This window comes from Macaca mulatta, chromosome 5, assembly GCF_049350105.2.
Source record: "Macaca mulatta isolate MMU2019108-1 chromosome 5, T2T-MMU8v2.0, whole genome shotgun sequence".
NCBI classification, from domain to species: domain Eukaryota; kingdom Metazoa; phylum Chordata; class Mammalia; order Primates; family Cercopithecidae; genus Macaca; species Macaca mulatta.
The window spans coordinates 121,502,026-121,526,432 of record NC_133410.1 but is presented as its reverse complement, the minus strand read 5'-3'; the positions used below and the strand labels follow the sequence as shown (position 1 = coordinate 121,526,432).

The 24,407-nt window shown below is 35.3% G+C and overlaps 1 protein-coding gene across 3 annotated transcripts in view; it reads right to left on the bottom strand.

Annotated features, from left to right (window-relative positions):
- Nucleotides 1–4,716: 4,716 nt before the first annotated feature.
- The window catches only part of AP1AR (adaptor related protein complex 1 associated regulatory protein), a 39,239-nt gene continuing 19,548 nt past the window's right edge, over nt 4,717–24,407 (bottom strand). The window contains exons 2-10 of one of the 3 annotated variants that reach the window (XM_078001637.1): nt 20,956–21,004; nt 19,430–19,456; nt 16,680–16,705; nt 13,553–13,649; nt 11,355–11,453; nt 8,677–8,735; nt 7,934–8,007; nt 7,021–7,149; nt 4,717–5,603 (exon numbers count right to left, since the gene is read on the bottom strand). In XM_078001637.1, coding sequence (XP_077857763.1) covers nt 5,338–5,603; nt 7,021–7,093 — 339 coding nt within the window. In that variant the 5' untranslated portion in view covers nt 7,094–7,149; nt 7,934–8,007; nt 8,677–8,735; ... (3 more) ...; nt 19,430–19,456; nt 20,956–21,004 and the 3' untranslated portion in view covers nt 4,717–5,337. 3 annotated transcript variants of the gene reach the window in all.

Genomic DNA, 24,407 nt, shown 5'->3' with positions numbered 1-24,407 from the left:
AATTCTCCTGCCTCAGCCTCCCGAGGAGCTGGGATTACAGGCATGCTCCACCACGCCCAGCTAATTTTGTATTTTTAGTAGAGACGGGGTTTCTCCATGTTGGTCAGGCTGGTCTTGAACTCCCGACCTCAGGTGATCCGCCCACCTCAGCCTCCCAAATGCTAGGATAACAGGCATGAGCCACCGCCCCCACCCAGGTTAGACACATTCTTTTTAATAGCTAAGCAAAAAAATCCCCTGAAGCCCCCAAAACTCTCAAAACAATACTGACCTAATTTCTACCAGAAAGAATTGTACAGTGTTGAGTGTGGGCTCTGAGTCATACTGCTTGGGTTTATCGACCATTCCTGTAATTTGACATAACTCAGATTCCTCTTTTGAAAAACAAGGATTAAGTAGTGCTTCCTGTGAATATCAACTGAGATACAGTATGTAGTCTCCTTACCACAGCGTTACACACAGTTTCCTCTGAGTAGCATGGGGCAGAGTTAGGCCCTCATTTTTAATGGTCTCATATAAGATTTCTGAACTACAGAGGACATTATCTGGGTAGGAGGAAAAAAAATCTTTAAATTTGAAATAATAATACTCATACAATTTATTTTAATATTTTTCAAATTTAATTTCATTTTCACCTTTAATATTTCGTAAGGATTCAAGAATCAGATGCAGGGATTCTGTTTCTCTCCTTTTTGTTGTTATTGTTGTTGTTTTACATTTAGGATTTCAATGTGGAATCTCAGATTTCTTTTGTAAACTCCTTTACTGTCAGATAATTAACCAGAAATACCAAATAAATGAAGATGGGAAAACACTATATATTTAATAAAAAAATCTTTTTTAGATGTCTGTATTCTCAAGAAATTATGATTAGGACATGTTTACATAGTTAAATGAAACCTCTGGCCTCTGCTAGAAAAATATATTTCTCTATTGAAAAAAAAAAGCAGGCATAATCCCAAAATACATCATTTCAAAAGTTCTAGTGTTACCAGTGGTGAGTATGGGCAGGCTCCATAGTCCTTGATATTTGTCTTCTTGGGAGAAAGAATTCAGCCAAGAGACAGAAGTATATTTAAGGCAGAAACAAGAGTTTATTGAAGCCAAAAAAAGTACACTTGGATGGAACCAAGGAGGATGTGAAAAATTGAGTACCCAGCCTGACCTTCGTCTTAAGGCTCTTAGAGGTTTATGATTTCCTATTTTCTCTCCCTGTCTCTTCCCCTCCCTGTATGTGCAGTGGTTTGCCAGTATCTGGGAGGGCCTTTTGGTGGTTGAAGTTATGCACATGCTCTCTTAGGGCAATTTTCCCTTACTGGGCTAGCGTCCCCCTGCCAAGCCCCGTGGGAAGGTCATATATTCGTCAAACTCTGTCATTTTGCCCCTTACTGCACATGCCTGGACATGCCCCCAGAGGAAGGCCAAACTCTGTCATCTTAAATTCTTATTGGGAAGTTGTTGCCCATGAGCTCAAGATGTCTCCCATTAGATTTTCCCCTCCCTGTCACCAGCCCTGACATTCTTTGTGGCCCTGTCCTGCCCTGTTCATATCTGCCTATCTACCTACTCTAAAACTAGTATCTTAAATAAAAACCCTTCTATAACTCCACATCCCCTTCCAGCTACCCCATTTCTCTGCTCTTTTCAAGTTGTCTGCATTAGCTGTTCTTTATTCCTCATCCCCAACTCCCCAGTTTCCATCCCTTCATTTGTGTAACTGTCCCCAAATGCAACTAAAGCAGCGGACCTCTTTTCAAAGCATTTGCTATTGTTGGGCCCTCTGATTTCCTGGCTCCTGTGACACTATTCTCTGGTTCCTGCATTTCTCCTGTATCTGTTTCTTTTGGCTGTTTCACTACCCCCAACTTCTAAATGTCAACACTTAGTTGGGCTTCTCTATGTGCTCCCCTGGGGTAAACTCAGCTGGTTTAATGACTTAAAATACCATTTTCCTACTGACTCCCAAACTTGAACCTAGACCTCTTTCTTGGGCTGCAGACATTATCCCATCACCAACTTGACATCTTCATCCAAATATCTTATAAACACCTCAAAGTTAACTTTTCGAATAGAACTCTTTCATTTTCCCCACTTCCCAAACCTGTTCCTCCCATTACACTTATTAAGTCAAATCAGAACCAAGAAGTTACAGTAAAGGGCACTTGCAGCTGCTAGGCTGGCTGTCAGACATCTATAGATTTGACCAGTAGGGAGACAATGAGTCCAAATAGATTGAGACAGTTTATTATTTACACAGACAGCAAAACCAGCATCAGCATGGAGTCAGCTCCCTGTATGCCTGGTCCTTAGGGACGTTCCTGGATGACACTGAACCAAGGGGACAAGATGACAGATGACAAGTAGAAATAGCTCTGTTGTTGAGGAGCCAACTCTGAGCTATAGCTAAACATTTTTATAGTCGGTATCTGTACCTGAATGAGAGTGAGGTCACTGGAAACCAGTTGGATGAGAAATTGCCTCATGGCAGCCTTTTGCAAGATAGGGAGGTATTTTGCAAGATAAATGGCCCTTTGACAGCTCCTTTATGATGGCCTATCTTGCCATGGAGGATCACGACCTTTTTCTACCAAGACCTGTGTCAGACTGTGGTTGAGTTCTGCCTACGTGGACTATGTGGAGTGAGCAAGGTAGCCACGGCACCGTGCCAGATGTGTTACCCTACAGTAGTATCTGATTCTACCCCTTTCTTTAGTCTTATATCCAACCCACCAGAAAATCCTGATGATTCTACCTCTAAAATCTGCTCTGCCTTTTCAAAGCCATTGTAAACCCAAGGCACACTATATTCCACTGGGAATACTATACATCCACTCTTGCCTTCTTACAATCCATTCTCTACACAGCAACTAAAGCAATCTTTTGAAAATGTGTATATGACTGTACATCCTTGCTTACAAAAAATGTCAGCAGCTTTCTATTATACATCAAATAAAACTCATTCTTGGCCTACAAGGTCTTGCATCATCTAACCCTTAACTATCACTCCAGTATCATCTCATACCACTCTTCTCCCTCACTCGTGATGCTTCATTCCCAGTGGTCTTTTTATTCACAGAACATAACAAACTCTTTTTCACCTCAGGTACTCTGTACTTGCTGTACCCTTTGCTGATAACATGCTTCACAACAGGCTTTTTTACTTGACTGGTTCCTGCTTAACAATTAGGTTTTAGCCAAGTTGACAATTAAAACTTAAAACAATTAAGTTTTAGCCAAGGTATCTCCTCAGAGAGGATTCTCCTGACCTATGAGAAGTAGTCAATTGGCCCCCAGTTACTCTCTCTCCTATAATCTTGTATATTTTCTAACTGTGACCTGTGATTTTCTTACATATATGTTTACTTATTCTTGTCTATCTCTCTCACCAGAATGGTAAGCAAAGAGCAGAGACCTTATATGTCTTTGTACTTCTATGTCCCTAACACCCACCAGACACAGTTCCAATATTAATACTATTCCAATATTTGCTGAATAAATTATTTCTAGTACTTTTTATAAACACAAAACGTTAACTTTTTTTAACAATCAAAACACATTTTCAAGTTTAGTTCCATCTTGCTTTCTTAATTTACTTCTTTTTGTCTTCACATCAGATTTAATAAAATAATTACAAGTCAGGAATCAGAATGCCTGCATGTTTATGGAGTAAAACCAATAATAGTCAAATAACTTACTACCTTTAAGTGTAAAAATGTGTTTATTCACAACCATTTGTAAATTACCATTTGTTACCATTCCTTCAAAAAATTCTTTATGAACAAAAAGCCAAGAAAAATTACAATAGTAGCTTATGCCAAACCAAAAATATACATCTGATGTATACAAACTTTAAAAAGCATTAACACAGGCAATGTGAATATAGATTACCTTAAAAATATTTCCAAGACACAGCTACAACTTAAGACAGATATAAATAATGGCATTACCTAATGTATTATATTTACATATTTAAAGTATCATATTAATTTCTATGACATAAAAAAGGAGATAAAACTACAGATGTCATTGCTTAGCAGTTCAAATATTGAAAGGGCCACATGATTTTTTTTTAAGTACAGCAAGAACTTCAGGTTACTATTTATATCTGGACCTTCCTATATTTATAAGAACATGCACTGTCATTGTTGCAAGAGGAAAAAAATTTAAAAACATTAAGGAAAAACCAAAAAACAGTTTGCTTACTAAAATCATACCAAATCCTCAGCAAAATCAAGGAAAGCAATTATGGAGTGTTTTCTATTCCTGGCCTTTTAAATTGACACATACATTTTAGAGAAAAGAACAGTTGATTGTCTATAACAAAATGCAGTTATAGATATTGATATGCTTAGTTCTATCCCATTAAAGCACCTTGTACTACAAGGTAAACGAAAGCTTAATAAAATCAATGGAGCCTTTCATACCAGAAAGGATTTTATTTGAAATACCCGTATTACCTTTTTAGATCTTCCTTTCTTAAATCATGCAGAGAATATGTTCTGTGTAAAATCTAAGATCATTCATTGGAAATATAGAATTTTTAAAAAATAATGGCACCTAAAAACTTAATACTATATATCAATTAAAGTCAATATAGTGGCATGTAAAATGAAGTGGAAAAAACTAAATATATATATATATATATATATATATATATCTTATTAAGAATTATTTTTTATTATTACCAACTTGAAATGTCCAAACTCTGAAGGGTTATTTTTATATTATCTTTTGTTCAGATTGAATCAACATTATACTAGGACATGTAAATAAGGACATGTAATGCTGATATTTCTGCATTTCTTAGAGTCATCTACTCAAATCAACTGTACTGACTATTAGATAATAAAATCCAAAGAAGTCATAGAAATAATGCTGGAAAAGGGAACACTATTCTAAATCTGAATCTGACAATCCCTCCTTATGCTTCCTTCACATCTGCTGAGAATTAACAAAAAAAGTCTTAATGTTTTCATAGTTAAAGACAATGAATAGGCTTCATAAATCATTCAAAGGAAAATTAATTAAAAAAATGGAGAGTGGAAATCTACCATAGTAAACAGAAATGCTATAAAGAAAAGACTTAAAGTAAATTTAATTGGTAACATGACAGGACCATTAAATTGGTCTTGAAAAGCAGAAGGCAGATGATGAAATTGCACTTAATTCTGTATCAATTCAGATCCTATCATCCCTACTCCTTTCTAATAAAATAAACATTTACAACATGGTTTCTTACACATCTCCCTTACAGAAAGGCTCAGCACAATCACTTATACATTCTAGTTGGCTTTTAACATTTGGTCATAACTGATAAACAAGGTCACACAATTTACCCTATCGAGTCTGTTGATCTGTGTCAGAATGCCTTATGCCAGAATCAGACAGTTCTAATACAGGATTTACAAATCCAGAATACTCGGAATTTCCATTATCATCCATTTCGGCACTAACAAAATCATTCTCCCACTCCAGCCCATTGGAATCATCAGAGGCTGATGTAGGATTACTTCCAGTCTTCTTGTTGCTATACTTAAGTGCTGCCCGTAGAATGTCTTCCTCTGTTTTGGAACGTTCTCTCACTGGAAGCATTCTATTCATTCCTATGATTTGAACAGAGTTTTTAGAAATCTCAGAACAGATAATAAAGCTATATTTAAAAACTTCAAGTTTAGCAATATAGTTTTTATTTAACTATCAGACTTGATGTGTGAATTAAAGACCCAGTCCCATGGAGGTCTTCTTAAGGGAAATTGTTGGGGTCTAACCCTGAAGTATGCCTCAGATAAAAATAAATATTAACAGTCACCAAAGGGCAGTTTTGATGTATCATTTATTATCTGATAGGATGAAATTCCTGAAGAGTCACAAATAAAACAGAATGGATGGAGGACTTCAATTGCTGTTAGTCTTATATGGCCAAGTTAGTATGTCTGCCAAAGTCCTTTCCTACCCACATAATTTCATATCCCAGAGAATGACAGTCACTCTAATGATAACATGTACTTTTCCAGCATTTACTAGGTTCCAGTTAATGTTATATACATGTCACAGATATTAACTGATTTAATCCCCAACAACTCTATGGAGCACAGTACTATCATTATTCTCATTCTGTAGTTCAGCTAACCGGGACAGAAAGGCTAAGTGATTTGGGTAATGTCACACAGCTAAAAAGTGGTGAAGCAAGAATTTTAATCCATTCAGTCTGGCTCCAAAGTCTGTGGTCTTATGCTCTTCCGACTCTACCAAACAGAGGAGAGACGTTTCTATGGGAAACTGTTCTAGATCTAATTCGAAACAAAATGAAATTGGTAAAGTGAAAGTGTCAATAATCTTGAAAGAAAAAAAGAATGGCATTTTACTGGCAGAAGGAAGGGAGAGAGGACAGAAAAGAAGTTTGAATCTGTAAGTACAGAATCAACGTTGGTAATTGAATTAAAATCTAGGATTCGCAAAGAGATTGTAATATTCCTAGACACATTTAATGATTTTCTTTTTTGACCTTAAAGATCAGATCCCACCATAAAAGAACATTTAAATCTGTATCACCGTTGTCTGTCACTCCTGAAAAATCACCAGGACTCAACCCAGTAACACAAGTTATTTCTATAGATATGATAAAAATATGAGCTAGATACTAATATAATTTTGTAGATTTGTATCTGGTGAATTTGTTTCTGTGGATTTATTTCTAAGAGAAGTTATATTTAACTTCTGGCTTTAGAATGTCCACAAGGGGGTAGTAATCATTCGTACGGAGTAATGTCATGGGCTTGGATTACAAAACCTTAAAGAAATTAACATTTATTTTCTAAATCTAAAGGAACATTAAAAATTAAGGAATTTTCTAAACATTTTTATCAACAGTGATAATCACCAATAACAGTCTAAAAAGTGTTTATATGATTTTTCAAGGGCTTGAATTTATTTCCATTTAAATAAAGACCAAGGTAGATTTATATAAATCAACACAGATTACGTTAAATTTTTCAGGTAAAATTGTGAATTATAAAATACCTTCTTCATCTTCCCACTCTAGATCTAAGGATGTGCTGTCGTCATTTCCACTAGTTGATTTAGTTTTGGTCATTAAATCACAACTGCTTTCTGTATTTGGTGTCAAAACTGTAGCATCTGATGAGAGTCCTAGAGTATACACGAAATACAACTGAATACTCTCATCTACTCTTCTACCACAACAGCCATTTTATTTTGTAACAATTATCTCTCTCTAAATATTATTATTATTACTTTTAGCTTCATAAGAAATAATTCTGGAAATCATTTTATTGGTAAGTTTCTGTTAGGAACAGTATAAAGAAACTTTTCTCTCTTTTTTTTGCCATCTAAGCATAGCAAACATGCAAATTTAAGTGATTATAAGCTTTTCAAATATGGTGAACTCTAGATAATATTTTTAACAGTCAATTACAAAGGGGCACGAAAAAACGATGAACAAGAAAGATAAAACAAAAAGCAACCTATATTTTCAAAAAGACCCACTACTATACTATGCTTCCACTATTGGGAAGCATATGAGGTTTTGCTTTTGAAACTTGAGGAAATATTTTAATCTTATAAGTCAATTTGTAATAAGTAAAAAACAAGTACACTTTTCTATTACTTCCTCCCATCTTTCCTTTCTTTTATTTTGGAAAGGGAAGGGTTAGGATCACGGTAGAAATGGCAAAAGGAGTGCTTGACTCCCTATATGGATCTACAGAAACAGTCTGAGATTTTTCTTTGTTCCAACTTCTTTTTAAAAAGAAAAGGTGAGGTTGTATAATTAATGACTACCTAGGAAACTGACTTATCTGGGAATTACAAATTTAAGAACAGAAAGTTATTCTACAGAAACACAGCCAGAATCTCTACTTATCTGTTTACTGTGGCATAAAAAAAAGTACAGAAAATACTTTAAAAAACTTACTACTACTTCGAAAAACTTCATACTGTGACTTTATATTTCTCAAACAAGATTCAAAGTCATCTTCTGGTCCTGAACTGTAATAAAAATGAAATAATTTTTTAATATATTCATGGTAGATGCAATATAACAAATATTTAAGCTAATGATGGCATTTTGGCTTGAAGACCTATGTCATACAAATTCATAACTGCTACACAATTAGAATAACCTAATGAAAAGAGTTCTTAATTTTCTTAATACTAGCATGAAACTGAAAATAAGAAGATTTTGGTTAATCCTGAAATCCAATCTCCAAAGCTTAGCCATAAGTCTAACTTTACAATAATGAAGCATGAACAAAATTCTTTGAACAAGTAGTGATACTTGTGGAAATGTGACGCTGAAATCTCTCTTCCAAAAAATGACCACACATAAACTTTATTGTAAGAAAGAGAGGGACTAAAGAAAACACAAACAACTAAGGTATAAATAACTCACCCAAAGACATTCAGCTATGGTATTACATCTATATGGGAAATGAGACCACTCTTAAAAATGCAACAAAGTCAGTTTAAATGAATAATAATCATGTTTCAACTTAAATGCTCTCAGTATTCTTCCAAGGCAATGTCTTTTAGATGGAATAATTTTTAGGGAACACATAAACATGAATACGTATATACACATCTCGAGGTGAACAATGCTCTACGTAGCAATAAAATGTTCTACCACAAAGGGAAGGAGGCATATGTTTCATTATTTACCTTTGATATTCTCCATTGTTGGAAGGATGATATTGCTGCACAATTCTCTGCCTTTCTTGCTTTGGAAACATAATGTAATAAAAAAAAATCACTCTGTTGTAAAATTATGTATTTTAAAACCACTCATGCAATACCAAAAAGTATTTTTTTCTAGTCTAAAAAAAAAAAAAGTTATTCTGTTGACATATTTTTCCTTATTTTAACAGATATGTATTGATATTCTTAACATTCTTAGTATACCCAAGAACTTTCAACCTACTGGAAAAATGAGGAGCAGAAAAGGAATAGTTAAAACAATACATGAAGTTCTATTCTGGGTGAAATAAGTAGCAATAAAACAACAGATTTATAAGATCTGGCTGAGTTGACTCAGAAATAATAAAAGCAATTGACTAAGATTTAGAAGAAATGTCAGAGTTGTCGCTCTGATGGCTATTAGCTATGTATCCCTGGCATGGCCTTTACCTACTGTTCCTTCATCTATAAAATACAGATAGCTATATTACTGCTCTAGCAAGCTCAGGGTTACTATGAAAATCAAATGACTGGTGGGTGTCTGTGTATGTCTGTGTGTCAGTATGTACTGTATAGACTGTAATGTGTTCCTATATCAAATATTTAAACCAGGGTAGGAAAAACTCAGAGAACCCTGGAAATCACCCATATGGATGCTGTATATGGAATGCTTTGTCTTTAAAAGGGAAGCAGTAGATCATCTGTTACAGTAAAAAGAGTGTCTATATGATAACCAGAAAAATACTTTTCTTAGTAGAAGGTAAAAGTTAAAAACTTGTTCATTATTTAGAACTGACTTAAAAAGCAAAGATATTCCTTCATATAATCTGCTAAAACAGCAGAGAGAGAGAAAAAAAAAATGAGGGGAAGGAGAGGGGAAGGACACAGTTCACACAGAAATCATGTAACAATAGGATACACATGATATTTCAGTTTCTCTAAGTTTTACAATGTGCCATGATCTTTATACTACTTCAATTAACACTACAGAGGTGAATCCAAACAGGCAAAATATGGAGGAAGATATTAAGGATACCGGCTAAGCACTGTTGTGCTTGAACTTTGGCTCTGGCCCTTATTAACTGTAGGATCTCAAGCAAGTTACAAAACATATCCTACTCTCAGTTTTCTCATTTGTAAAACAGGGATTAAAAATACTATCTCGTAAGACTGTTGTGAGGATTAAATAAGGTAAAACATTGCTCCTCCTGACAGTTAGGGTTCCATAAATGTTACTTATAGTTGCCAGACATTATGGTAATGCAGCATGGTAAGATACGGTAAATCTGCTGCCTTCCCTGATAATATACCAAGTTATTTCTCAAGACCCAAACTCCCAATCTCCCAAGAATAAAGATGACAAGCAAATAATAACCTTATGGGGCAAAACAGCACAGTTTATCCAGTTCCAGGGAATAAAATAAATTCTGGTAATTTAAGAAACTGTTAAAAAAAAAAACCCTCACAAAACAAAATGCTTTGCCAATTATATTTAAAGGCTAGTTTGGCAACACTTTCCCTCTAAGAGTATATTTAATTTTTCCAAAAGAATACTGAGTTTTATAGCACTAAAATTCATCTTTAGGATAAACAGGAATCAGCATTTGCTAATCTAAAGCTAAATAGCACTGAGTATCAAGCATGTAATCTGATATTATTTCTAGCTGTTAAAGACTGACTAATTTGCCTTGAAAATTCTTAAGAATATATGAGTAAATACATTCATTTTTATTTATTTTATTTTTTTATTTCATTTTATTTTTTTTTTAAATTTATTTATTATTAGGGTACATGTGCATAACGTGCAGGTTTGTTACATATGTATACTTGTGCCATGTTGGTGTGCTGCACCCATCAACTCGTCATTTACATCAGGTATAACTCCCAATGCAATCCCTCCCCCCACCCCCCTCCCCACGATAGGCCCCGGTGTGTGATGTTCCCCTTCCTGAGTCCAAGTGATCTCATTGTTCAGTTCCCACCTATGAGTGAGAACATGTGGTGTTTGGTTTTCTGTTCTTGTGATAGTTTGCTAAGAATGATGGTTTCCAGCTGCATCCATGTCCCTACAAAGGACACAAACTCATCCTTTTTGATGGCTGCATAGTATTCCATGGTGTATATGTGCCACATTTTCTTAATCCAATCTGTCACTGATGGACATTTGGGTTGATTCCAAGTCTTTGCTATTGTGAATAGTGCTGCAATAAACATACGTGTGCATGTGTCTTTATAGCAGCATAATTTATAATCCTTTGGGTATATACCCAGTAATGGGATGGCTGGGTCATATGGTACATCTAGTTCTAGATCCTTGAGGAATCGCCATACTGTTTCCATAATGGTTGAACTAGTTTACAATCCCACCAACAGTGTAAAAGTGTTCCTATTTCTCCACATCCTCTCCAGCACCTGTTGTTTCCTGACTTTTTAATGATCGCCATTCTAACTGGTGTGAGATGGTATCTCATTGTGGTTTTGATTTGCATTTCTCTGATGGCCAGTGATGATGAGCATTTTTTCATGTGTCTGTTGGCTATAATTACATTCATTTTTAAACAAGAAGTCCTTGAGAATAGGAAAAAAAAAGTCCCAACTAAGATTTGTTAGAGCAAATAAGGAGAAAAGCAACCCTAATATATGCTGGGGTCTTTTCCCCTCACCTCCAAGAGCTTTCGCTGCTTTGCTGCCCTGGCTGCTTCACGCTGTGCAGCGTATAAAGCTTCTTCTTCTAGTCTTAACTTCTCTTCTTGTAAGGCTAACTGTACATGAACAAAACAATAAGGATTAACAAAAATCAGAACCTGTCTAACTGCTCTAAAAATAAAATGCTTCTATTTATAAAACAAAAAATAAATTATTAAAAAATAATTGATCTCTACAAAGCATAACAGAATTGAAATGTTTGCAATTGTTTGTTTAAATTTCTTCTTTTACAAAATAGCCCAAAGGATATAAAACACATTACAGGATTCTTTAGAAATTGAGTCATGAAGCAGTAGCATCTACTCTGCATAAAGTATTTCTTTAGAATATGCAGTGATCTTCATTTTAAACAATCATTCCAACACCTATCACCCTCACTAGTTTGACAGTTTTGGCCCTCATAAATCCAGTACCTTTAAGATCAATTACATCACTGTTGACCAAAGTGAACTCAGCTTTCACAAAATTCATGTCTTGTCATCTAATTAACATCAATGCACATGTCTCCTTAATTTTATTACTATCAAACTATTAAAAAATTACTTTCAAATGTAAGTTCTTGCCATTCATAAGAGCACACAAACTGCTTTAGTAGTATCTATTGCATGTTAAAGTTAACTTGAAAATCAAATTTCAACACAAATTTTTTTCTTTAGACTATTAACAGCTACTGTACAGCTTACGTTAATGCTTTGGAAATCACTAATTGGTCCTAAACATACTTTTCTTTTTGAGACGGTGTTATTCTGTCACCCAGGCTGGAGTACCATGGCACCAACACTGCAGCCTTGACCTCCTGGGCTCAAGCCATTCTCCCACCTCAGCCTCCAGAGTAGCTGGGACTACAGGTGTGCACCACCACCCCAGGTGAATTTTTGTATTTCTTGCAGAGATGAGGCCTTGCCAAGTTGCTCAGGCTGGTTTTTAACTCCTAGACTCAAGTAATCTGCCCATCTTGGCCTCCAAAGTGCTGGGACTACAGGTGTGAGCCACCATACCCACTTTAAACAGACAAATATATGTATATGTGTGTATGTATGTGTGTGTGTATTAATTTTTTTTCTGAGACAGGGTCTTGCTCTGTCACCCAGGCTGGAGTGTAGTGGCTCCCCTTCGACCTCCCATAGCCTTGAGGATCCTGGGCTCAAGCAATCTTCCCACTTCAGCCTCTTTAGTACCTGGGATTACAGGTGCATGCTACCATGCCCGGCTAATTTTTGTACTTTTTTTTAGAGATGGATTTTCACCATGCTGCCCAGGCTGGTCTCAAATTCCCGGCCTTAAGTGATCTGTCCACCTCAGTCTCCCAAAGTGCTGGAACTATGGCCACCATGCCCGGTCTTAAACAGAAAATTTTTAAATGTGCAGTGGAATGTGAATAATTCCATTTAGTTCAGTGGGTACAAAACAATAATTATAGGCCATTTCCATAAACACATTAAATAACTTTAACATTTATGATTATCAGTACTTATTATTAGTTCTCTGAGAATACACCCACCAAGACAAAAAACTCTTCAAAAAACCACTTATTGTGAAACAGGGTAATTTTTTTTAAATTTGCTTTTTGTTGTTGTTTCCTTTTTGAGACAGGGTCTCACTCTGTTGCCCAGGCTGGAGTGCAATGGCATGATCTAGGCTCACTGCAGCCTTGACCTCTCTGGCTCAAGCAATCCTCCCACCTCAGCCTCCCAAGTAGCTGGGACCACAGGCGTGCACCCCCATACCAAGCTAATATTGTATTTTTTGTAGAGATGGGGCTTCGCCATGTTGCTCAGGCTGGTCTCCACTTCTTGGGCTCAAGCAGTGCACCTGCCTCGGCCACTCAACGTGCTGGGATTACAGGTCTGAGCCTGCTCTAAAAGTTGGTTTTAAATACCAAGGTGCATATTCTTGCCAGAGTTCCTACTTTGTGAATTAAGAAGTTGTTTTTAAAAGAATGTACTATCTCCATTTTTTGGCAGCATATGATTTCTGATAAATTAAGCCAAACTCAAAAGAAATTATAATAGGCTGGAATGATTTTTTAACTTTTAAATCATATTCATCTGTATATATCTAAATATAGGTTCAATGACTCTACACAACATATTATCTAATGACAACTCTCTCCTTTATGATAACATGTACTTAAGCAATTTAAAAGACTATTTACCTCTTTTTGAATTTTCTTATCAAGATCTTTTTGTTTTTCGGCAATGGAATCATAATGCCTTTCTCTTAGGTCAACAATTTCTTCCTCAGTAAGAGGCCTAGAGAAAAAAAGGAGGAGGAGAAAAAGAAAAAACAAAAACTTCTGATGAGTCTGAGTCCAAATAAAACACTCAAAAAGCCAGTGAAATTCTCAAATTTTGCTGTTAAAAATGTTAAAGCAATTTGCTACAACTTCAATTGTTAAGAGTAAAAAGTATACATTCTAACATTTGCTATTATTCTAGTATATAAATTGGTAAGTTGATACAATATCAGAATAGTTTTTAAAGCATTACAGCCACCTTTTAAGAAATACGGATTTTATTTACCTTCATCTGGCTCTGCTTCAGCCATCTGACCTATGGGTATATACCCTAAACCATATCCCAAAATGCTCATCATAAAATATAAACGTTGGTATACTATTACACCCTGATCTCAGCCCTCATACCATTCTGGAACTCTTCTTAATCCTCCTAAATCCCTCTGGCTTCCCCAGGCCCTTCATCCTTCCCTTTTCTTCCAGTCTGTCTATCCCAATCATCTTCTGGCCTTGCTTTACTTACAACCAAGATGGACACCAAGGCAGATCTGAACTACTTTCTTACCAACATACTCAGCAGATCTGAACTACTTTCTTACCAACATACTCACCTTCTTGCACTCCTATCGTTATTCCATATTCACTCAGTTTACTCACATTCTGACCCTGGGTCATTTCCATGATCAGCCCTTTCTGTTTCAGGCTGCTAGAGAAAACTGACATCAATTTGGCACTCGGCCCTCAGCAGTAGTCCTTTTACATACATGTGGCAACTCCTTCACATATCCTATACTACCAAATTAAAAATCTTCACATACTCAAGTTCCTTATTCATACTTTTTTTCTCCTAAAAGGCAATTTCACTCCACTTTAAGAAATGAGGAGTATCAACCATGAATCACCCCAACTTTGTGACAACCCCCACTTACTTACATATATCCTTCCTATTCTCCTCACCATCCTCTAAAGAGGAATGTTCTTAACTTGTTCAGAATCACCTACTACATTTACATTCTTGATTCATTCACCATTGAGCCCATCTCTCCTGACCCACTCCAGAGAATTATCTGGGACCTTGTTCTATCAATTAGTACCTCTCTTTCACCTTTAACCTATTCCTTTTGTCTGTTTGCACCTCTCTTCCATGGGAAGGAAGGAAAGGAGGAAATGAAGGAGGGAGGGGGGAGGGAGGGAGGAACTAAGAAAAAAACCTCCATTTGACCTGTATCTATCTCAAGCTACTGCTCCCTCTTTCTTTCAGCCAAGTCCTGAAATTAAATGTATATCAATAGTCAGCACATCTAGCACTTACTATGTGCCTGGCTCTCTTCTAAATGTTTCACATATATTAACAAATTGTAATCTTCACAACAACCCTCCAAGGTAGCTATAAGGATTATACATATGAGGGAAGTGAGAGGAAGACAGATGAAGAGTATGGCTAAGTAAGTCCTATAGTATGTGGCAAAGCTAGAATCTGAACCCCAGGTAGTGTAGCTCTTGTTCTTACTACAACTACTGTTCCTCTCTTGCCTTCATGTCCTTACCTCCCATTCACTTGTCAACTCGCTGCAGTCTACCTCTGCTCCCATCACTCCAATAACTCTAGCAAAGGTAATCAGTGGATTCTATGTTGCCAAATACAGTAGACAATTTTAAGTCCTTATCTTACTACCTCAGTTTCATGGGACAGTGTTAACCATTCCCATCTGTCTGTCTCCCCTCCCTTGGCTTCCCAAGCTCTCCTGATTCTTCTTTTTGCCTACTACTTCCTGGTCATCTTCAGAATCCTCTTCTAGTGTCCGCCTAGTCAATCCTCAGATCACTGCTCTCTCACCATGCTCCACCTCTCCCCAGACCCCCACCTCAGTTAGGTGATCTTGGTAACTATCATGGTTAACTAGCCATTTATAGGTATCATCTCCTACTTCCATCCCTCCAGCTCTAACTTCTGCTAGCCCTAGTTATATATTAGGGCTTTAAAATTTTTTCTTTGAAATATAACTGAAATAAAATGAAATACAGATTTTAAGTGTTCAGTTCATAAAGTTTTAATACTTGTATACACTCATGTAACTTCCACTGGAAGCAAGATATGTGACATTTCCATCACTTCACATACTTTTCTTGTGCCCCTTTACAATCAGTTCTCTCACTTTGCTTATGCAATTTCTTCTGTCTGGAATGTCCTCCTGCTCTGCCTGGATACTTAGCACTAACCAACCCTTCAACAATCAACACCAGATGTTATCCCCTTAAAAATGTCTTCTTGGATTTATCTCTCCAGTCAAGAAGCTGTTTTGTACCAACAGCCTCTTCTCTACGGTTCCCTAGAATGTTCTATAATCACTATTTAATTGCTTTCCCTACCTCATATTGAAATTAGTCATCTCGAGAATCTATCTCCCAGAACAGGATGTTCTTTCTTCTAATGGAGAGACTATGTCTGATTTTTAAAATCCCAGTGTCTAGCACGGTGCTTGGCACATGACAGTTGCTTAATAAATGTTTGCTAAACTAAAAAAAGTAAGGATTATATGTTTATAATGTAACACTGTATATGAAAATATTCTCTTGAAATTAAGAACGCTCTTTTGACTTAAAGATACTTAAGTAATACATGCAATTTTAATAAAATATTTAAAAGCTGCTTAAATAATTATAGTACAAGGTTTTAGTTACTATTAAAAGATGTGAAAAAATTTAGAAGAACAAGTTTTAGAATGCATAAAGAAGGAAAGGGGTAATAAAGTTAAAAAATTTAAAAGAAATGTACTTATCAATACTAATGGTTTTAAGAAAACTAAAAAACATATAACAGGTACAACAGGAAAGCATCTAGGCACTTACATTAAATTATTTAATATTCAAAACAGTCCTTTTGAGATATATTTGTCTCAATCTTATAGAAAGAAAAAACTAAAAGTTCTGAAATGTAAACTGTTTAACGTCTCAAAGCAAGCAAATGATAAAGCATGACTTCTTAAGAGAGTTTTCTTACAGTTCGCATAGAAGTTTTTTTTTTTTTTTTTTAACAAAGCCTTACCTATGACTGCTTCCTGGGCTCTCCCCCTGTACAAAAATTAATTAAACAATTAAAATAAATTAGCTAAATTCTATTTAAAGTAATCAATACAATTTTTATTCAGTCTAAATACTTTCAACTTACCCATTTTCATCAGAGTAAATACATTTCACTATTAAATATATTTCACTATTAAAAATACTTGAAACAAAAAGTTTTAAAAGTTTGCTACTTCTCCATAGCAAAATTTAGTTTACTATCTAGCTTAATTACATAAAATCATTTGCTGGACATTTCTTAATTTTTTTAAACAAATATTTGTTACCTACCAAATGAACTGGAGTCAGGATAGTATTAGACAACATATTCTCTATGTTCTCATTTATATTAACAGTTGATCCTCATTTTTTTGTAGTTTCTGTATTTGCAAATTTGCCTACTTGGAAAATTTACTTGTAACCACAAAATCAATACTCTTTGAGCTTTCTAGGTTATTCAAGGACAGGCAGGGAGCAGTAAAAATTTTGAGTTGCTCAGCAATGCACATTCCCAGATGAAGTAGAACAGGGCAACAGACACTCTGCTTTCTTGTTTCAGCTCTCATGCTATAAACAAGTATCTTTTTTACAGTCTATTTAGTGCCACATTGTTTGCATTTTTGTGCTTTTTGGCTGGTGATTTCTGTTTAAAATGGCCTCCAAGTGTAGAATACTAAGTATTCCAGTAATACTAAGTATTCTAGTGTTCCTAAAGGCCAAGAAAGCTATGATGTGCATTATGGGGAAAATATGTGTGTTAGGTAAGCTTCATACAAGCATGAGTTTGTGCTACTGGCTGCGAGTTCAAAGTTAATGAATCAATAATATATGTTTAATATGGTATCTTACACAGAAACATACATCGAATGAGGCTATATACTGATTGGTTGATGAACACGTTGTGATCAGAGGCTTGCAGGAACCTAACCCTGTATTTCCCCTGCAGTAATGCTTCAGCATTCACTAATTTAGCATTTACAGCAACTTAATCAAACATAATTACAATAATGAGAATCAACTTTTTGTTTTCTTTCACAAGGTTATGAAATTATCTGTAGTTTTTTCCTCCAAAGCAAAGTATAACTATTTTCAGGATTTTTTCAGGTTTATGCCTACTTCTTACACATTTAAACTATTCATATCTGAAAGTTAAAATATAATAGCAGGAATAAAAATCCAAACGGTCCACATTAGTTTAGAAAGTAGCACTACAAAACAGGATGACATTCAACTAAACCAAACACAAAATATGAAGTAAATGAGAGAGGAGAAGAGGGGTTAGCAAAAACAAAAGTAAACAAAAAAATCCTCAGCCAACCAAACAAAAAGCATCTTGGGAAAATACACGGAATCACTAGTTCTCTTGAAAAGTGTTATGAAGCTGGGATGAATTCTAATGGAGGCTGAAAGAACGCTTACTTTTAACACTTGTCAGATGCTTTAAAAATATCATGTCCAGTGTTTGCTTAAACTTTTAAAGAGAAGGACATGAAAACAAAAGCGACCTTTGCAAAGGAAAAGAAGTTAGTTCTATGAAATGGAATGATATTTTACTGGGAGAACAAACGGCTAAAATAGTTTCCAAAATGTGTCCTATCAGATGAAAAATATGTATTATTATTTTAAAAAAGGATTTTTACCCACATTAATTTGAGAATAGCTGAGTTGAACAAGTTTAAGTAATTCAGTTTAACAATAGTTTATCTCAGAACCTTTTACATGCTAACTTACATTCTAAGACTAGTATTCTATACATACTCGAGAAAGGCTGGACTAAATAATACATTTTTAAAGGAAAAGATTAACACATTTTCTTCTTTCCCTAGAAAACAAAAATGACAAAGTGTCAACTTGCAGTGTTCTTCTAGACTAACCAATTTTCAAGATGTAGAAAGTAGACCCAGGGAGGTTAAGTAATTTGCAGAAACGTACACAATTAATTTAGTGAAGTTGCAAATTAGCATACAAACTAAAGTTCTAACTATACCAATGCATAAGAAATGCTTCTTAGCCTTTTGACTAAGATCAAATGTTGAAATATACACCACATTTTGCTGATTATAAAATGCACTCCCTTCATATTTTTAACACTTCTGTATTTGAGAAGCATCTTAAAACTTGTTGAGTTTTATGAGATGAAATGTAGAAAATTAACATAAAGAATAACTGATAAAAGAGATGATAGCTAAAGTCAGAAACTGTAGAATAAATATGTATAAAATCTGACATCAGAATCTATGAAAACTATGAAGAATGGGCCTACTCCAAAGCTGGGTGAAGTGGTACACACCGATGGTCCCAGCTACTCAGCTGAAGCAGGAGGACTGCTCAAGCCCAGGAGTTTTAGTCCAGTCTGGGCAACATACCGAGATCTTGTCTCTTAAAAAGAAAACAACAGCAACAACAAGAAAACAATGGGTCTACTCTGGATTGTGAAGTATTTTACCTACCTAATCAAGAGGTTAGAAATATTAGAAGTAAACTTTCTGAAGTTCCTCGGGTTTCTGTATAATGCTTTAAACCTATGTGTGTGTATAGTGTATCTTAGTATTTGGAATTATTTTCTAATATAAATTAGTAAAACAAGGAAATAATAAAGAACTAAAAAGTAAAAATAAAAACTAGAAAATAAAAATTCTAAAACAAAAATAAAAATTGTAAACATAATTGTTAGAACTAATGAGATGATCAATGAGAAAAATACAAGTTTTGTACTCTTATGGAAATACTTACTTCATCACTTTCTACTAGATTCTCAAACTGAAAGGACAAAAAAGTAAGTGTTAGGAGGAATATTTGTCTTAGGTATACATCTCACAAGAAATTATGTTACTTTTTTCACTTAAAAATAATATATCTTTGTATTTGTAAGATATTTAATTCAAATGCCTTTTTAATACATCATTTCATTTGATATATTCAACAGTCCTACAAAATGGCCAAGGCAAGCATATACTATTTTAATTTATGACTTTCTATGAATGAAAATCAAACAAGAGAATTAAGCAATTTTCTACATAAATCAGAACTAAAAGTTTCATCTGAAATGAGTATTTCATACAAGTATTTTCAGTCCATGCTACCAGAATATTCCACTTCACTTGACTTCAGAACAAATGTCATAAGAAGGAAAATTATTTAAGGAATGGGGACTAAAAGATACCCAAATAAGAATTTCCCAACATGTTTATATTTATTCATTTATTCATTCATATAGTTATTTACTGAAAATCTACTAAATGGTAGTTACTATCCCCAAATACAATGTCTTTCTAGAGATAGGAATGTAAACAGTTTGATCATAATGTGATTAATACTATTATGTCAGTGACCTAATGAAAGTCATTACTATTATATCACTAAAATGTCTGCATTTTAAATATAAATAACTTGATAAGTAACCACCTGAAAGAAAAGGTGTTTTATTGTTAATACTGTTTGGTTTAAAGATTGAGAGGAAACAATGAATTCAAAAGGTTTAGAAAATTAAGGAATCTCTCTAAAAAGAGAATAAAACTGTTAAAGTTATTATCCTTATCTTATTTTTATATTGGTTTGTGATTTTTAAATATCTTATTCCTGCCTTACACGTTTCCTTATTAATACAGAAGGTCATGAAGTAGTGTTCAAGCTTTGGAGCCAGGCAGTGTGGACTAGAATTTAGGTTTTGCCACTTACAGGTTGTGTAATATGGCCCAATTTCTCCACCTGTCTAAGCCTCTCATTTTTCATCCACGAAACAGGGTGACCACCACCGGTTTACAACAGAGTTGTGATGACATTCTTAATTTGTATGGTGGAGTGGCTAGTTTATACAATAGGTAAGGAATAAATGGTAGTTTCCATTATTATATTTTACATTAAAAGAAAAAGTGACTCGGTGATTCTGCTGTGGAGTTACTGAAACTCAACTTCCTGCTTTGTTTCTGGACTTTCCCTGCTGGGGTAGGCCAACCATCTCTCATTATACCCACTGCCCTAGTGAGCCACTATTACTGACAGAAGAGTACCTTCTCCCTGACTTATGTAGGGTGGGGGGAAAAGCTATTAGAAAAACAGAACCATAATCCTCTGCAAACTTCTTCCTATTCATTCCTTCCCCACTGCTCCAACTCTTTCAATCTTCACTAACATGAATACTATTGAAATATAAACAGTTCATTCTAAATTTGGGTCCAGATCTTTCCCTCTTTACAACCAAAAGCCCCTTCTGCCTTTCTGCAGGCACTTTTAATCCAATCAAATTAATGACTACTTACCTCTATTGTTAAGTGCTCACCTCTTGAGCATGTTCTAAAATACTTGGATCTGGGAAGGAAAACAGAATAACTTTTAAAAACACAATTAACTCTATGATTGAATTAATATAGTAGCATAAAAGCATTTATTTCCTCAAGAGCAACTTTCAAATCTCTAACATATAGTTATATTTATAAAAAAAGAACAACAAAATTTATCTAAGAATATAAAAAGTCCAGATTTTTAAACTTCATTATAGCTTTGTTTAGTCAACTAATATTTCTTTCTATTGGTACTAATATTTACTGTAATAATTAACTTACTGTATTTACTACATTGAGTAGAATACATTTGAACATGTATCTCATTATTTTTACTACATCAAGTACCTTGTCAAAAATACTGATGTGTTAAATAATATATAAAAATATGTTCTCAGTTTTGTTAAAAATACACAAAACATTAACTATCTAAAACATTAACTAAAAGGATATATGTCAATATGCTAAAAGTAGTTATCTTTGGTGGTGGAATCATGTATCTTTATTCAAGACTTTGTTATCTTCCCATGCCCTCACAAATACAAGAGAGGAACAATGCATATACATGTCAATTAAATAATCCATTACATTATTTTTTTCCAACTAGGGCCAAATATTGACTTTAATCATTCTTTTCTGCCCCTATTAAACTTATATGTAGTCAAATAGGAATCTTCTTTATTATATGTTCTCCAAACATACATCTACATTCTAAATACTACAGCATCCAAGCTGGCATCCCAGGACAGGGCCACTCACAGTCCTTTGTAAGTGGAAGTGCCCAGAGATTGAGACTTTCAGTCAATGTGGCTCCTGTTACAGCTGCCAAAACTGATGGAGAACTCCATCCCCGTACAATGGGGATCCAAATGTACTAAGTGTTCCTAAAGCATCAGGATTCATGGACAGAAAGCACACTTTTAAGAAACAGGAAGAATCCTGGGGTTAGGACAGGTCAGAATTCGTTTGCTTTTCTTTCTTTTTTGGAGACAGGATCTTACTCTGTCGCCCAGGCTGGAGTGCAGTGGCGCAATCCTAAGTCATCACAGCTTTGCACTCCTTGGCTCAAGTGATCCTCCTGCCTCAGCCTCCCCAGTAGCTAGTAAAACAGGCATGCACCACCATGCTTAGCTTCACTTATTTTTGTAGAGACGAAGTCTCAATATGTTACCCAGCCTGGTCTCAAACTCTTGGGCTCAAGTAATTCTGGGACTCCCAAAGTGCAGAATTCTTTGTATTATGTGTATGTGTGTGGATGAAGGTTTAGTGAAAGAGAATGTCATATCATGACTGAAGGAAAAAAGTAGCAATGAAACTATAGGAACTATTGTTCCTGCTATAATCTTTATCTGCTGATAGATGCAAATCTGTCTCATTGCCCGCTAAGATCATTGGTAAAAAGCAAAGAATTTGGTATTACAAATCCACAGATGTCATGGAGTATATCCAACATAAATGCAGTACCCTTAATCCTCTATCTAGTGCCTCCACTCTTAATCTCTTCTTTATTTCTCAAACAAATACAGAAATGAGTTGAACCTTCAGTAGTAGCACTGGGTTCTGGCATTAGGATTCCTGCTTACAGTGCTATATGCTTCTCTCCCTGCAACCATCACTATCTTCCGTGAATGAAGAATCTGTCTCTGATTAATCTGTTTCCTCCTCCAGGTTTACTGAGTGGTACAGCTGAATAATTAGAAATAAAGCTCAGTAATACTATCAATTAAAATCAAGCTTTATCAAAATAAAGCTCAGTAATACTATCAGTATGACTTCACTGCTGTGGCAAAGCCCAAAGCTAAGTAGAATACTGTCGAAACCAAGGTAACTGTTATACTACATTTATATTAGATGGCAGAACACCATGTTCTAGTCTAATTATACATAGATAATACAAACTAACTTTAGTAGTAGGCAAAAGTGTTATCTGTTGTAAATGTCTCCCTTTTCTATCCCCTCTATCCACAGCCAGCTATAGTGAGGACACTCATGTTCTCACATGACTCTGAATTCCTGAGTATCTGACTAAGCTAGAATCAGTCAATCCCTCACACCTCATTTGACTGGTTCAGGGTTACACAGAAACTGAGCAGGGAGAGACAATATCCTTCTGAGAGCTCTAGAGAGTTGCTGGGGATTATGCTTTCTGACAACATGCAATGAGAGGAATGAACTAAACTGAAAGAGTGCTCTGACAGCATCAAAATCATCCCTAAGAACCAGATGCATCCCACCCTGCTCATGGTTTTTGGTTATTAGTTGAGAAACCTAACATCCCTATTATAAATGCTACTCTTTGCCTAAGATAGTTTTAACTGGGCTTCCATCCCCACAAAATCCTGATTAATAAACATGAATATAAGTGATATGACAAGGGAGCAAATTAAGAATAGCAATAAATAAAATGAGAAAAGCAAAATATATTTGGGAAAAAATTCAAACTTTCCTTTTAAAATGGATCAGATTGAGACTTTGCTCACAAAATGCGTATCTTGACTCCTACCACAATAAAAGCTAAGATTATACTGATAAAGTAAGTATTCAATTTGGCAAACTCTGGGGTAACATTTTTTTTTTTTTTTTTTGAGACGGAGTCTCGCTCTGTCGCCCAGGCTGGAGTGCAGTGGCGCGATCTCGGCTCACCGCAAGCTCCGCCTCCCGGGTTCATGCCATTCTCCTGCCTCAGCCTCCCGAGTAGCTGGGACTACAGGCGCCCACAACCGCGCCCGGCTAATTTTTTGTATTTTTAGTAGAGACGGGGTTTCACCGTGGTCTCGATCTCCTGACCTTGTGATCCGCCCACCTCGGCCTCCCAAAGTGCTGGGATTACAGGCGTGAGCCACCGCGCCCGGCCGGGGTAACATTTTTATCAGGGGAGCTCTATCCTGTAACTTATCTGAAAATACCAAGAAACATAATATGTGTATATTTCATGAATTAAGAGTTACTTATTCAAGTATGCTTGAATTATGTTTATTTGTTCAAACATTATTGATGACTGAATAGGACCCTCAGACATGTGATGCATTAAATTCAGTCACTGACATTTTGCCAACTTCCAGTCATATAAAACCATAACTTTTCACATACTTTCCTATATTCTATGTAATATATACTTTAAAAATAATTAGAAAATCAACTTTCTAATGGTCTGAAGGGACCATTTCAGATTTCAGAGAGCTATTAAGAAATGAAAAATGAAAACTCAAATCTTTCCTATTATTGGATGCTTAAAAGCCTAGCAAATTTGGAATATGCCTTTTACAATGTTTCCTATAATAAACTATCCTGACATTTTCTGTTCTTTCCTTCAGTTTTGTTCTCGATGAGGCTCTTGGCAATCAATCCTTCACTACTTGCTCCTACGTAAGGATGAGAATATAAGTGAAGGGTAAGCGGAAGAACTGGGGAAATGAATGGAAGTATTCAAC